Source organism: Melitaea cinxia, chromosome 30 (assembly GCF_905220565.1).
Source record: "Melitaea cinxia chromosome 30, ilMelCinx1.1, whole genome shotgun sequence".
In the NCBI taxonomy this organism is placed as follows: Eukaryota; Metazoa; Arthropoda; class Insecta; order Lepidoptera; family Nymphalidae; genus Melitaea; species Melitaea cinxia.
In genome coordinates this window covers 5,283,462-5,299,284 of record NC_059423.1, presented here as the reverse complement: position 1 = coordinate 5,299,284, position 15,823 = coordinate 5,283,462, and the positions used below count along the sequence as shown (strand labels likewise).

General features: G+C 34.7%; 1 protein-coding gene across 1 annotated transcript; it reads left to right on the top strand.

Annotated features, from left to right (window-relative positions):
* The first annotated feature begins 4,041 nt into the window (after nt 1-4,041).
* Nucleotides 4,042-15,429, top strand: LOC123668185 (nitrilase and fragile histidine triad fusion protein NitFhit). Its single transcript, XM_045601974.1, has 10 exons — nt 4,042-4,197; nt 5,370-5,528; nt 6,864-7,059; nt 8,077-8,209; nt 9,699-9,914; nt 10,268-10,462; nt 12,237-12,351; nt 13,388-13,465; nt 14,259-14,344; nt 15,221-15,429. The coding sequence occupies exons 1-10, from the start codon at nt 4,087-4,089 to the stop codon at nt 15,324-15,326; spliced, it is 1,395 nt and encodes a 464-aa protein (XP_045457930.1). The 5' UTR covers nt 4,042-4,086; the 3' UTR covers nt 15,327-15,429.
* Nucleotides 15,430-15,823: the final 394 nt, after the last annotated feature.

Below are 15,823 nucleotides of genomic sequence, written 5' to 3'. Positions count from 1 at the left end.
AACGTCCTTCAAAAAATGCCAAATTGTTCTGTTTTTTGCTGCAAAAAAAGATCTGCCACGTCAAATTTACTAAAACATGGCGTTACCTTTCATACGTAACTATTTTTTAATCACATTATTACTTGTAACCTTCTTTTAAACCTTTTTTAAACTTAAAAATTACAAATATTATCGGTCGTGTTGACTCGATTTGTTTACCAACGACTGATCGGAGTCTATTTTCGAGAAGTCACTGTCGCCGAGCGATAGTGTTGTTAACGGTTTGTTTGTAGATGGTTATCGATAAAAACGGCAAAGGCCAAAGAGGAGACAGACATTTTTGAGATTTTGATTTATTTAAAATATTATATTGTAGCTTTTTTTAATAAACATAGTTGTATAATAAAATTGCATTAAATTAAATATAATACAGCAACGTTGCACCAAACGTATTGTGACATAATTATAATAGTTAGACATATGCTGTCGCGATACTTTTTAATCGACTTCCAAAAAGGGAGGAGGTTCTTAATTCGACTGTATTTTTTTATGTATGTTACTTCAGAACTTTTGACTGGGTGGACCGATTTTGATGATTTTTTATTTAATAGAAAGCTGATGTTTATTATGTGGTCGCATTCAAATTTCATCGAGATCTGATAACAACTTTTTGAGTAACCTTTGATAACGCGTATATATTACGTATATTGTATTACTTGTCGATGTAATTGGTCAGTTTATTTTTTTCGTTTGCGAGCAAATAAAATTCTTGTAGATAATGATGTGTTCTACAAAGTCTTACTACGTTATATATTTCTATTATCATTAGTTTTTGCAGCGCACGCAATATAAGGAATTTTTTAGGTTATTTTTTTTATCCCTTGAGTTACATTATTGGAGTTTTAATAAGGATTCCTAATATTTTTGAAAATATAATATAACCTATGTCGCTCAAGGATAGTGTAGCTTCTCAACGGTGAAATAATTTTTTGAATCGGTCCAGTAGTTTCGGAGCCTATTCAATGGTAACAAACAAACAATCAAATCTTTACTCTTTATAATCGTTTATTTTACATGAAGATGTTTGATTTGTAGTATATAATAAATTAAGTCTATTTTTATAATAACATCTTACCTTTGTATCACTTTAAAAACCTTATTTCTCTAACCGAGTACTTGAATTTATCGATAATGTTATCGACAATATAATCGACATTTGTTACAACCAAGGCTGTAAGCAACTTGTCAGTGTAGTTGCGGCGTGTCATTATACTGTAATGACACAAAATGTATCTATGTGTGTGTGAAAAATGTAAGTGTGACTTTAATTTAGTATGTGTGAGTTTCGTAGTAACAGACGATTATTTTTGTGTGGGAATTAGATAAAATGTGCGTGTGTGTAATTTCCCCCCACAAAAAATGACAGACAGTTTTGTATCGGTAACAAACGCAATGGCTACTCCCCTCCATGTTGCTCTATGCTATGTGTATATCGGTATCACAAAGATTTAGTTCTAACTATAAAATACAGATGGCGCTAGTTTCTTCACGGACCTTTTTATGGGCCAAGATTGACCTACCCCACCCCAGCCTGCAAAATAATGATATTTTTAATAAAAAAAATACTAATTGATAGATTTTGAATAGCTCAATTTAACTACGTTGTCCTTTTAAATTGCTCACCTCAAATTATATAATTAAAAATCAAATAAAAAAAAATCAAATACTTTCAAACTTCTTTATCTTTTGATGTATACAATATTTTAAATTGCTCAAAGTGTTAAAAAACTGCTCAAGTTGCATTTATAATTGCTCAAGTATAGTTTCGACAGATCCACTTTCCTTAATTTTTAAATAAATATAAATAGTTTGAACAAATAAAATAATGATATTTGTAAAAAAAAAAATACTAATAGATAGATTTTCTATAGCTCAATTCAACTACGTTGTCCTTTTAAATTGCTCACCTCAAATTATTTAATTAAAAATCAATAGTCATTGAAAAAAAAAAATCATTTATCAATAATTTCAAACTCTTATATCTTTTGATGTATACAATATTTTAAATTGCTCAAGGTGTTAATAAACTCCTCAAGTTGCATTTATAATTACTCAAGTACAGTTTGGAACAGCTCCACTTTCCTTAATTTTTAAATAAATATATATAGTTCGAACAAATTTACCGTTTATATCATAAGCCAGGTGAGCGCTGCAGATGCGCATAGACTATGATGGGAAGCAAAACAATTGCAGATATTCGTTATAAAAAAATACTAATTGATAGATTTTCAATAGCATTAAGCATAGCATTCAATTATGTTGTCCTTTTAAATTGCTCACCTTAAACTATTTAATTGAAAATCAAAAAAGACGTTAAAATTCATCAATATTTTCAAACTCCTATATCTTTTGATGTATACAGCATTTAAAATTGCTCAAAGTGTTAAAGAACGCGTATGTATGCGTATGCGCAGCGCTCACCTGTCTTATGATATAAACGTTAAATTTGTTCAAACTACATATATATATTTATTTAGAAATTAATAATAAATAAGTGCAACTTGAGCAGTTCTTTAACACTTTGAGCAATTTAAAATATTGTAGACATCAAAAGATATAGGAGTTTGAAATTATTGATAAATGATTTATTTTTCAACGACTTTGCATATCTGCAATTGTTTTGCTTCCCATCATAGTCTATGCGCATCTGCAGCGCTCACCTGGCTTATGATATAAACGGTAAATTTGTTCGAACTATATATATTTATTTAAAAATTAAGGAAAGTGGAGCTGTTCCAAACTGTACTTGAGTAATTATAAATGCAACTTGAGGAGTTTATTAACACCTTGAGCAATTTAAAATATTGTAGACATCAAAAGATATAGGAGTTTGAAATTATTGATAAATGATTTATTTTTCAACGACTTTGTTGATTTTTAATTAAATAGTTTAAGGTGAGCAATTTAAAAGGATAACGTAGTTGAATTAAGTTATTAAAAATCTATCGATTAGTATTATTTTTTTTACAAATATTATTATTTTATTTGTTCAAACTATTTATATTTATTTAAAAATTAAGGAAAGTGGATCTGTTCCAAACTGTACTTGAGCAATTATAAATGCAACTTGAGGAGTTTATTAAAACCTTGAGCAATTTAAAATATTGAATACATCAAAAGATATAGGAGTTTGAAATTATTGATAAATGAATATTTTTCAACGACTTTTTTGATTTTTAATTAAATAATTTAAGGTGAGCAATTTAAAAGGACAACGTAGTTGAATTGAGCTATTGAAAATCTATCGATTAGTATTTTTTTTAATACAAGTGTCATTATTTTGCAGACTGGGGTGGGGTAGGTCCAAGATTGGTCTCTATTCCTGTTTATACCATAGTACTCTGTGACCAGTATATAGGTATATAATCTATGGTGTAAACGGTAAAATGTAGCGACATAAGTCAAAATGAACACCGTAATAATGACAGTTTTAATACTTTGCTTCTTAAATCAGCTGTTTTAAAGATAAAAACAAAATAATTACATATTATATTAATGAAAAGAAAGAAAACTATAACAAATCAATTCAGGTAGTTTTTTCTTTCACCCGCTGCTTATGATAAGTATCATGCGGGTAAGGGAAGTTTATTACTAAAATAAAAACTTATATGTTGATAGCTTATCTCTTATTTATTGATGTACAGAGTAAAAGTATTTATTTAGAAATTGATATTTATTTTTACGCGCTATTTGTCGCAAGATATTCTATTAAATACGTAATTTAATATTTACTATACATTTTTTTTTATTATGTGTATTAGTGTAACTTTGAGTAAAATCTAAATTGTGTTCATACTAGGCTTGGTTTAAAAATAATTAATTTACTTCCAATCCTCAGTCCAAGTATCTGAAAAATTTTGTTCAAAAAGTTTTAACTTGAGACAACCTCTTTTGGAAATTATTTCCTAATATATGATGTATAAAATATTAACAACTTGATTCATCAATGTTTTAGTAAAAAAAAAGAATATATATTTATAATTTCAGTCCTGGACAGTATCTTTATTAAAACAAATTTCAATACAAGCTCAACGGCAATATACTACAATGACCAGCAAAAGAATTGCAGTCTGTCAAATGACATCTGTAGCGGATAAGGAAGCAAATCTAAATGTTGTTAGTAAATTAGTTAGTGATGCAGTGCAAGACAATGTCCAGGTATGATATAATTTCAGGTTCGAGTAAGATTGAACTGAATCCGTCTGTAACATCCCACTGCTGGGCATAGGTCTCTTTCATCCTGTAGATGAGAGTTTTGGAGCTTAATCCATAATGCTAGTCCACTGTTAGATAATTTCCCTATTTTTTTCTATGACTAGACTGACAAATAAGTACATGGCACATTTGATGGCAAGCGATTACTGTAGTCTGTAGACTTCGGCAATACAAGAAGTATTAGGAACTCTGGTTAATCACCACAGGAACACGATTACACAACGCTATTTTAGACCAGTGCTATTTGGCTGTAGTCTTATGTATGATTGAGATTTCCACAGTTGCTCTGCTCCAGATATTAAGCCATGTGTTTTCTGCTGTACCCTATCACAGTCAAAAAGTATTTGAACTTGGTAAAGTAATCTTTTGTGTGCTTGTGTGCGTGTGCGTGTTCGTGTTCGTGTTCGTGTTCGTGTTCGTGTGCGTGTTCGTGTTCGTGTTCGTGTTCGTGTTCGTGTTCGTGTTCGTGTTCGTGTTCGTTGCGTGTTCGTGTGCGTGTTCGTGTGCGTGTTCGTTGCGTGTGCGTGTGCGTTTCGTGTGCGTGTGCGTTTCGTGTGCGTGTGCGTTTCGTGTGCGTGTGCGTGTGCGTGTGCGTGTGCGTGTGCGTGTGCGTGTGCGTGTGCGTGTGCGTTCGCGTGTGCGTTCGCGCGCGCGCGCGTGTGTGTGTGTGTGTGTGTGTGTGTGTGTGTGTGTGTGTGTGTGTGTGTGTGAGTGAGTGAGTGTGTGTGGGTGCGCGTGCGCGTGCGCGTCTGCGTCTGCGTCTGCGTCTGCGTCTGCGTCTGCGTCTGCGTCTGCGTCTGCGTCTGCGTCTGCGTCTGCGTCTGCGTCTGCGTCTGCGTCTGCGTCTGCGTCTGCGTCTGCGTCTGCGTCTGCGTCTGCGTCTGCGTCTGCGTCTGCGTCTGCGTCTGCGTCTGCGTCTGCGTCTGCGTCTGCGTCTGCGTCTGCGTCTGCGTGTGCGTGTGCGTGTGCGTGTGCGTGTGCGTGTGCGTGTGCGTGTGCGTGTGCGTGTGCGTGTGCGTGTGCGTGTGCGTGTGCGTGTGCGTGTGTGTGTGTGTAGGTTTGTGGCTAAAATAAAAATAAAGTGGTAATTACAGAAATATTTATTAAATTTTCAGATGATATTTTTCCCAGAAGCATGTGACTTTATCTGTGATAACAAGCAAGATACATTGAACTCGGCTGAGTCATTACTAACTGGCAGCACTGTTAAGAAGTATAGAGAATTAGCAGCTAAGAATAATGTCTGGTTGTCTATGGGAGGTGTTCATGAAAAAGTAAATTTTTTCATTATATTATTTCATTAAATGGGAAGGGGGTATACAAGCATAGTCTATCCCTACTAACATTATAAATGTGAATGTAAGTTTGTTTGTTACGTTTTCACGCGATAACTACTCAACCAAACATGAAAGTTTGTACACATATTCTTGGAGGTATTAGAAGTAACATAGGATACTTTTTATGAAAAAAAAAATTTTCGAAAAAAAAAAAATTGTTTGTCAAAAAATCTCAAACTCTAGCAACTTCAACGCCATCAAGCAGTCCAGTAATGAAGTTCCAAGTTGGAACCCTGACTACTGTAATACCGTTGCACTGTTATCGACGGTCACGTCAATATCCAATCCAATTGACTATAGTTTCAGAATTTTTCTATATTTATTGTTATTTTTTTTCTGTCATTACATACATATATATATAATATTACAAATGTGAATATAAGTTTGTTTGCTACGCTTTTACGCGAAAACTATTTAACCGATAATCATGAAACTTTGTATACATATTCTTGGAGGTATTAGAAGTAACATAGGATACTTTTTACAAAAAAAAAAAAAAAAATTCAATGCGAGCGAAGCCGCAGATAAATATTTATATAATATTTTATATCTGCTATTAAGTCTCTGTGTTGCCAAATAAACAATCATGCATGCATATGCATTGCAGATGCACGAGATGTTTTCTAGATGGTTCTTGTCAAATGCACCTCGTACTACGGGTATCATGTGGATATGCTCATTTAAATAAATATATATAATAATATTTTATAAATGTATGATTTGTGATTGTTATAAGAAATATATACATATATATATATACATATACATGTAGGTGCCTAGCAGTAGCCTTGAAGTAGGTAGCTTGGATTCATAAACGCACATAAGTTGAATAATAAATTGGAAGCTCTTCTGATCGTATTTAATTACATATCAAAATAACCCGTATTAACTTTACATTCTGAATTGTATCATGAATGTTTTAGTAGCTTAAGCATTACAGATTAAAAAAAATCCCTACCATCTTTGTTTCAAGTGAGATATTTTATATAGTAATTTTAGTAGCTCACTCCTTAAGAATCGATTTCTATATAAGGCCCCCGGTATGAAAAAAATATGAGGAGGAAAATTTACTGGACGAATCACTTCGTTACGTTTCTCGTAACGCCATCTAGATCCGATACATGGAGTTATTTGATTCGTTTATTTACCACTTGATACGATACTAATCTTTTTCTTAGACTAGTAAGCTTTTTTTGTGAACATTTAGGCCGTCGATCTGTACGAGTAAACTCCAGTCGTGCCTCGGAGCTGACACACACTTTTTTTTTCCAGGACGAATATAATCCAAATAAACTTTTCAACACTCACATAATAATAAACAGCAACGGGGAAATTGTACAAACATACAGAAAAGTACATTTATTTGATGTGGAGATACCAGAAAAAAGTATACGATTAAAGGAAAGTGATTTCTGTACACCGGGCAAAGAAATCGTCGCTCCAGTTGATTCACCTATCGGAAAGATTGGTAATTTTTTTTAATGTTTATTCTGAATTAAAAAAAAACCGACTTCAATTAATATCAACAAGTATAACACAAAATATTATTAGGGGTAGCTCAAAAACTACCCGTCAGATCTCGTTGTAATATAAATGGATACACATTACTTGCACCATCCGCCGCGCGTAACCCGAATCACAACTCCTCACAGCGCTTCCTCCACACCGACTTCGTCACACCTAGGACAAACGGACATCCCTAGCCCTCCTAAAGGGCTCCCCTTCTTTTTTCACGTCTGGGTCTCAGTATCCGGCCACCCCACCCGGTACCGCTGTCAAGGCTGATAGGGCCAACAGCAACACACAATCCGAAAAAAAAAACAAGCACCAGTTTTTGAATATAAAAAGAATCATTAAAATCAGTACACTCAGTAAAAAGTTATGAGGTAACATGAATAAAAAATATGGTTAAATTGAGAACCTTATTTTTTGACTGGCTCGGCACACTTTCAAGTAGGTCACGTTTTGGCTAAAAAAGTGGGACTACCTTTGGGCTACGGTATCTGTTTAGCTCCGTGTATTTGTTATGTTGTGTGGTTACGGCAGTAAAGAATACAGCCACCCCCTCTCTTCTCGTGGGTGTCGTAAGAGGCGACTAAGTGATAAAAGAGTTCCACTACCACCTTGGAACTTAAAAAACCGACCGATGGCGGGATAACCGTCCAACTGCTGGCTTTGAAATACACAGGCCGAAGACGGGCAGCAGCGTCTTCAGTGCGACAAAGCCAGCCCTGCGGCCATCAACCCGTCTGCCCAGCGTGGTGACTATGGTGCCAGTTTTGGCGCGAACTTGTGGAGTCCTATATCCGGCAGTGGACTGTGATAGACTGAAGTGATTCCATACTCTTGATTTGACACTATAACGGTCAAAAAATATAGTTTAAATTAGTAAATTATTTTGCATTAGATCAATATCCACAATTAACATTATAAACTTCCTGACATTTTGGGTTTGATAGTTGTATTTACTTTCATTTTATTGCAGGTCTATCCATATGTTACGACATGCGTTTTCCAGAACTAAGCACTGCTTTAAGTATATTGGGCGCCGAGATATTAACATATCCGTCTGCGTTCACTTACGCTACTGGCTTAGCACATTGGCATATTCTATTAAGGTAAGGATTTGATAGCCGTAATAAAAAGTTAAGTGTAAAAATAAAAACGAGTGTGCTTTAGACCACACGACTGAAGTAAAACTTCTTTAGCAATAGGCCTGCACTGGCTTAGATATACGAAATATAACTGGCTATGAGAGAAAGTGAGAAAGAAAAAGTGTGATCGCGCCTCCCTCTCTTGCTTCGTTCGCCTCGCCCGATCACACTTTTCGTAATACTCCAGTCACGCATTCACCAGCTTACTCCTCAAGCATGCATAAAGAAATTTTACATCAAATATGTTTATCATAAGAGGTCATACAGATTTTGTTATGTTTATGCGAATGAAAACACTTTTTCGGAATTAATGGCTATTTATGAGGTTTTTTTTTGGTTTTTTTTTAACATGGGGCATAAAGTGTACAAGTACTAACAATTACTTGCTTTGATTACTGCACCAGTATGTCATCTAGATCTTTAGTACTTAAATATCTACACAATATTCTGGTTCATAAAAACCTGTAAAGATTCCAAACAAAGTCTATAAGTTGCTAGTAAAAGTTTTTAAACCAATTTTTTTTCACTTTAATTATCAAATAACATTAACACATTTACACATTCTCCTATTAGAAGTAATTATTTAAAGGAAGTATCGATGTTTAATTAGTCATTCTGGTTCTGTGCAAGGCGGATAGGTTTTTTTTTTATACAACCAGCTCGGCAAACAAGTGTACAGTTCATCTGCTGGTAAGCGATTACCGTAGCTTATAGCTTATAGACGTCTACAACACCAAAAGCATCGAAAACGCGTTGCCAACCTTACCCCCAATCCCCCCCAGGAGCTCTGGTCAACTTACTCATCACAGGAACACAATACTGCTTTAAAGTAGTATTATTTAGCTGTGATCTTCTGTAAGGTCGAAGTACTTCCCCAGTCGGGTTGCTCCAGATTTTGAGCAGGACATTTCTTTGCTGTCCCCTACATCAGTTGTTTTTTTTTTGTCATTAGTCTTTATGAGTATATTTTCTAACGATATCTGTAAAATCAAAAGTCCTGGTGTCGCAGGATGTACAAAACTATAGTACATATAGCAACGACGCTAATTCAGACGTTAGGAACGTTCAGCTCCCTCGGGCGTCTCAATAAAACAACTAGTGTTTAATGCGAGGAAATAGTCTTTAATGGCTGATAAACAAATATAACAATTTAACAAGATAATACTAATAATCACTTAATCAGTACCGAATATACACACAATATTTGACTCAACTAAATCTACACGAAACATTGATAACGCGGTCTAATTACGGACAACGCCATCTGTGTTTCATTCTGTAAACTAATAAAATTAAATATACATTCAACACAAGGTGTACAGGCTACGGTAACCGCTTACCACCAGTTGGACCATATGCTTGTAATATCAATCAAACCGTCCTCTAGTTATAGACATTTAAATTATTTATGCGAAAAAATGTTTTTATTAATGTAGATTTTCAACTAATTCAGATCAAGAGCGATAGAAAACCAATGCTACGTAATAGCAGCCGCTCAGACTGGACATCACAATAAGAAGCGTCGGTCATATGGCCATGGCCTTATCGTGGATCCATGGGGCGAAGTCCTAGCGGATTGTGGGGACTCCGCCCCTAACTATCAAGTCGCTGAAATAACGGATAGGATTGCTGAAGTTAGACGAAATATGCCTGTATTTCAGCATCGAAGGTTAGTGGTTACTTATATTGGAAAAAATAAACCTTTTTAGTTAATATTAAAATGTTTCTAATTCTGTTCATTGGATGCTATTTTGAAATAATTATTTTTTTAATTGGTGTTACATTTTAATCGCCTTCTTGTTTTTCAAAAATGTTCACATCCTTATAATAATCCCTCAGTAGGATGTGAGTATCGACTGTGTCTGGTATTCGAAAACACATACAATCACAAACGCTCAGAATATGACAAATATTTTTATTGTCTATATAAATATTTGCTACGTTTGGGGATCAGAGTAGCGAATGCGGTTTCATCAACGATAGGCTGACATTTAAACTAAAAACAAAATATTAATTTTTCAGACCAGACATCTATTCACTATACACCTTAAGTCTACGAAACACCCTCTTAGATGAACATTCAGATAAAACTACCCCAGTCGAGAATCAAACCCATCACCAAACAAGTGGACCGACAAACGTGTTTGGACATGTTCGAGTACCAGAATCTTGTGTCTTTTATAAATCGGATTTGACATATGCTTTTGTTAACTTGAGGTAAGGGTACAAGATTTTTTTACTAATTAAATACTGTTTGTATTTTACAAAACTTCATATAAAATTATACTTAGCCCTTTAGCACAGTTTGCAGTGATCCTGTTTTCTGTTCCGGGGGTCGTGAGTCGGACTCCCGCCTCGAGTTGGGTGTAATATATGTATTGATTTATATAAGTATTATTTGTACCCATTTATCGAAGACAATTATCAGCCAGCTTTTACCTACAACAAGCATTAAGTTGCTTACCATAGGAACAGACGATCTTGTGTGTATAAAAAAAAACGAGTGTGCTTTTGACCAAACGACTCAAGAAAAACTTCCTTAAGCTCCTACAGTAATTTACGAAACGTAACTCTCTCTCTCTTTCTATCTTCACTAGCTTATATATCCCTCTCAACTTCCGTTCGCCTTGCAAGATCACACTTTTCGTAACGCTCTCGTCACGCATCCATGAGCTTACTCTCCAAGTCAAGCGTGCGTAAGAAGTTTTACTTCAATAACAATTAAGTGAGTGAGAAATAATATCTGTACAAATACATTTGTATTATTGTCTATCATCACTACCTACATCATATTTGTTGTCTACAAGCGACCCGCCCCGGCTTCGCACGGATGCAATGCTAATACTAAATATACTACAGAATATCTTTATTTATAGTGTGAAGCTAGCTTATAGCATGGTTATTAACATAATAACAACAAGATTCAAACATGCGTCGTTAGATTACACGTTGTTACAGAATGCGTTGAAGAAATAAAGGTTCACTGCTCGTTCCCGGTAGGTGATAGCATGATAATATGTAGCCTATCTGTTGACCCGACTTCTTAATAATATTCGTGCCAAATTTGAAGTAAGTCCATGTAGTACTTTTTGAGTTTTTCCCGGAGATACATACAGAGAAACGGACAAAAATTCTAAAAACTATATTATTGGCTTCGGTATTGATAGTAGATCACCACAAGTATTCTTTTAAAAAAATATTCAATGTACAGTTTTGAGTTTCCTACCATTTTATTATATGTATAGATTTTTAAAATCAAAATCAAATCGAAAATCGATTTCATTCGAGTAGGCTTCAAAAGCGCTTAATCGTCACAGTTCAAATTAAAATTATATTTGGTTTTAATGATTTTTTTTCTGCATAGAAGAATTGGCAGGGAACTTCGCAGTTACTGTTTACTGTATCTAGCGATTGGTAGAAAAATTACCAATATTATATTGTTAATGCTAATTTTTTTTCAAAATTTGAAAATTTTTTTTTTTTGAAAAACTAGCGCTTTCAGAGGTGTGGTAACTAAAGGAAATGTTCCTCTTAAGACGGTGATTACGTTATCAAAATTTTGACATAAATTTCCCCAGGGGCATCTGACCCATGCTTATACTGCTATACTCTTTGTCCAAAGTGTTTTTATATTATAAAAAATAAATAATAAATAAATATCTACACAATACACACACGGTCGTCTATTCCTATTAAGCCGTCGGTCCTGGTTGTTATCATGTACACTTGATAGCAATCGTTACTCATAGTAGGGAATATATCCGCCAACCCGCATTAGAGCAGCGTGGTGGATTAATCTGATCCTTCTCCTACATGGGAAAAGAGGCCTATGCCCAGTAGTGGGATATTACAGGCTGAAGCGTAGATTTTTTAATTATTTAGTGCGAATTATTCGTACGGATTAATTATTAAAATAATATTAAACCGAATGAAACGATTTAGATATAATATATTTCTAAATATAAAATCGATTATATTGATATGTTTTCAGATGTGTGACACCGGGTCACGTGCTCGTAGCTCCGATAAGACTGGTCGAAAGGAATAAAGATTTAACCGATGAGGAATCTGATGATTTCTATAGAACTGTCCGATTGGTTCAAAATGTAAGTTGGTATAAAGGGAGGCGGATAGAAGAACTGGATGGGAGATAGAAAAGAGACAGAGATAGATAGTGATGGATAGTTAATATACTTTATTTAAGAGTACTGTGTGTAATTTGTTGTTTAAATAATTCTTTCTTCGTATTGTTTATCATCATCATCATCATTACAGCCTATACAGTCCACTACTGGATATAGGACTCCACAAGTTTACGCAAAAAACAACGTGAACTCGTGTGTTTTGCCCATAGTCACCACGCTGGGCAGGCGGGTTGGTGACCGCAGTACTGGCTTTGTCGCACCGAAGACGCTGCTGCCCGTCTTCGGCCTGTGTATTTCAAAGCCAGCAGTTGGATGGTTATCCCGCCATCGGTCGGCTCTATAAGTTCCAAAGTGGTAGTGGAACTGTGTTATCCCTTAGTCGCCTCTTACGACACCTACGGGAAGAGAGGTTGGCTATATTCTTTAGTACCGTAGCCACACAGTACATATTGTTTATGTTATCAATATTTTCTCTATTGATAATTTGTAATAAAACTTCCTGTGATTTTTTTGTTGTTTTAGAATATTGTTGTTTTTTCATATGTAATTTTAAATGTTCAATTACGTTTTTAATGTATTAGAGTAGACAGACTAGGTGGGGATGAAGTAGAGCTGAAAGAGGGACAGGGTAAATAGTTGTTGGTAAGATAAGAGAAAGAGGGAGTTATGATGAAGATGGAATATGGAGATATTAATATTAACTGAGGTGGGGCACAGTAGGAATTTCCTGCTCAAAATATGGAGCGGCCCGACTGGGGTAGTACCTCGATCTTACAGAAGATCACAGCTAAATAATACTGTTTTCAAGCAGTATTGTGTTCCTGTTGGTGAGTAAGGTGACCAGAGCTCCTGGTGTTGCAGGCGTCTATAAGCTACGGTAATCGCTTACCATCAGGTGAGCCGGACGCTTGTTTGCCGACCTAGTGATATAAAAAAAATAATTAAAGAGCATTATTTTTGATATTTTACTTATACTTTTTTTTTATATGTGTGGTAGTTAATGGAGAAGGTACACAAGACAACATCTTGTACCGTTACAATACAAGATGGGCCAGACGCCGGACAAACTGTTAGGGTATGTCATACTTTTCTTCTTTTATGTGACCGTGGTACAGTCATATTTCAGATTTGTAAATAAAAAGTATGTATGAATAAAAAAAACAAAGTTGTTCAAGGTATTAGGCAAATCATTTGCAAGTGTATCGTTTTCATGTACATTCTTATTCATTAAAATATTTTAAATGAAGTAAGATACAGTAGGAAATATCTTGGTCAAAATATGGAGCAGCCCGACTGGAGAAGAAAAAGAAAAATAACAGAAGATAAATAAATAACATTACTCTTAAGTAATGTTCTGTTTCTATGGTGAGTAAGGTGGATAGCTGCTGGACAGGATCAGGGGTAGGGTCCTGGTGTTGCAGACATCTATAGGGTATGGTGACCGCTTACCATCAGATAGACCGTCAGATAGACCGTCAGATTGTTTCCAGCCCTAATGGTATACTTTATGAATGAAAGGCTACATTCGACTTTAAATGCTATTAGTACTAAAAAGGTCTAACTTGAGTCGCAATTTGAAGTGATTTTTATTATATTTATTGTCTAAATTTTAAAGTGAAACTTTTATTCTATCGCCCCAAAATTTTTCGTTCATCTATCGCATGTCGCATGTCGCAGGTGTTCCGCGGTATTTGTGTGTTTTGATCTGTGTAATAATGTTAACGTTTTTATTCACTAAAGTTTTACTTGCATCGTGGTTTCATAAAACCACACACTTTTTGTCTATGGCTGTACCCCAAAAATCACAATTATTACTGAATGGTGTAAATTGGTGTAACATATCAAAAATGTCCTAATTTATTTTTCAGCATCTACATTGTCACGTAATGCCAAGAAAGAAAGGAGATTTTATTGAAAATGACTTGATTTACTTGGAATTAGCAAAACATGACCAGTAAGTATACTTTTTTTTTTAATTTATGGTACTTTTTCAAGGGCCTGTTATTCCGTTCATTGATAAAAATTATGTAGCACGTAAGTTGCTGATAGGCTTTATAAGCTGGAGGTAAAATAGATCTTAAGGTCAGTTTTATCTAAAAAGGCCTTTTAGATTTACGCCTTAGATATGACAGTGTGAAGTTAAATAGTGGAAAAGCAAAATATATTACAATTTGTTGTCTGTTCGTTACCGACGCCAGATAGCTTTATCAGGGACCATTTAATTAAATCCCAAAGCATCCCAAAGCTTCTATAAAGGAAGAGATCGTTATTTTAGCGATAAGGTCGCCTTTGTACATCTTTCTTTGTTACAATCATTTTTTATAATGAAACAACTTTTTCGGATTTTATCGTGGTTTAGGTTTTTAACATGCCCGACGTTTCGGATGCTTTACAGCAACCATGGTCACGGGAGGACTGACAGTAAAATAAGAAAATATAATAAGAAAAAGTTGTTTCATTATAATAAGTACATTCGCTTAGAAAACTTTGTCATTTTGTTGTTTTTTAGTAAATGCAATTAAAAAGATAATAATAATTAATAAATAGGATAAATGTTTCTCTCTCCTCAGTTAAAAGTTTTTTTATATCTACGATTTTATTTTCGTGCTACCCACACATTAGGAATTCCAAACATTTTTGAATATCATATCAAAAATTGACCGCTCCAGCGGGGTTCGAACCCGCGTCTCCGACTGACCGTGTCGGCGCTCTAGCCAATTAAGCTATGGAACGATGTACCCGCTAGAACGAAATTTTTGATATGATATTTTTTATATTCGGTTTAAGCGAAGTTTTTTTGTTTGTTAATTAAATTAATATTTTTCAAAAGGATTAAACCCGGTCATCCGTCGAAACCAGCTAGAAGACTAGAAGATATGGAGAAAGAAGCAGCGATGTTGAGAGAACAATTAAAGAAGATGGCAGAAGGAAGCTAATTTGTGTTATTTATGTGTAAATAAATTTTATGATCAAATATATTGTAATTTAAGGCTGTGTTTTATACAGAACATATTGTAATAATATTTTATTTTTAATCAATACAAATTGTTTAATTTAATTTGTCTTCAAATAATAATAAGAAACGTTTAACATCCCCTTCAATTTTCCATCCCCTACCTCCCCCCTACTTTTTGTTCTACTATTAGCAAGCAATACAATTGTTATCAATTGCCCGCCTAACCCTGCCCGCTACTTATCGTTATCTATTACCCAGCAAAATATAGCTAAGTACCAAAATTAAAGGTTTTAATTCGCCTATGGGACAAAAATTATTTTACTGATGTCACGTAGACTGATGAACGGTCAAAGGCGTTGATTAGTTTGGTTAAGATTGATCTGAAATGCTACAAGAGGAATGATTACTACAAGGAGAAATGATTACTGCCAGTAAAAATCCAATAGATGGGCCGCCAGATGGAAAAGCCTTTAGTGC

Coding starts and splice junctions, on each gene's coding strand:
- LOC123668185 (XM_045601974.1), top strand. CDS start 4,087: ATGACCAGCAAAAGAATTGCAGTCTGTCAAATGACATCTGTAGCGGAT. Junction 4,198..5,369: donor CAGTGCAAGACAATGTCCAG/GTATGATATAAT, acceptor TTAAATTTTCAG/ATGATATTTTTCCCAGAAGC. Junction 12,352..13,387: donor CTGTCCGATTGGTTCAAAAT/GTAAGTTGGTAT, acceptor TATGTGTGGTAG/TTAATGGAGAAGGTACACAA.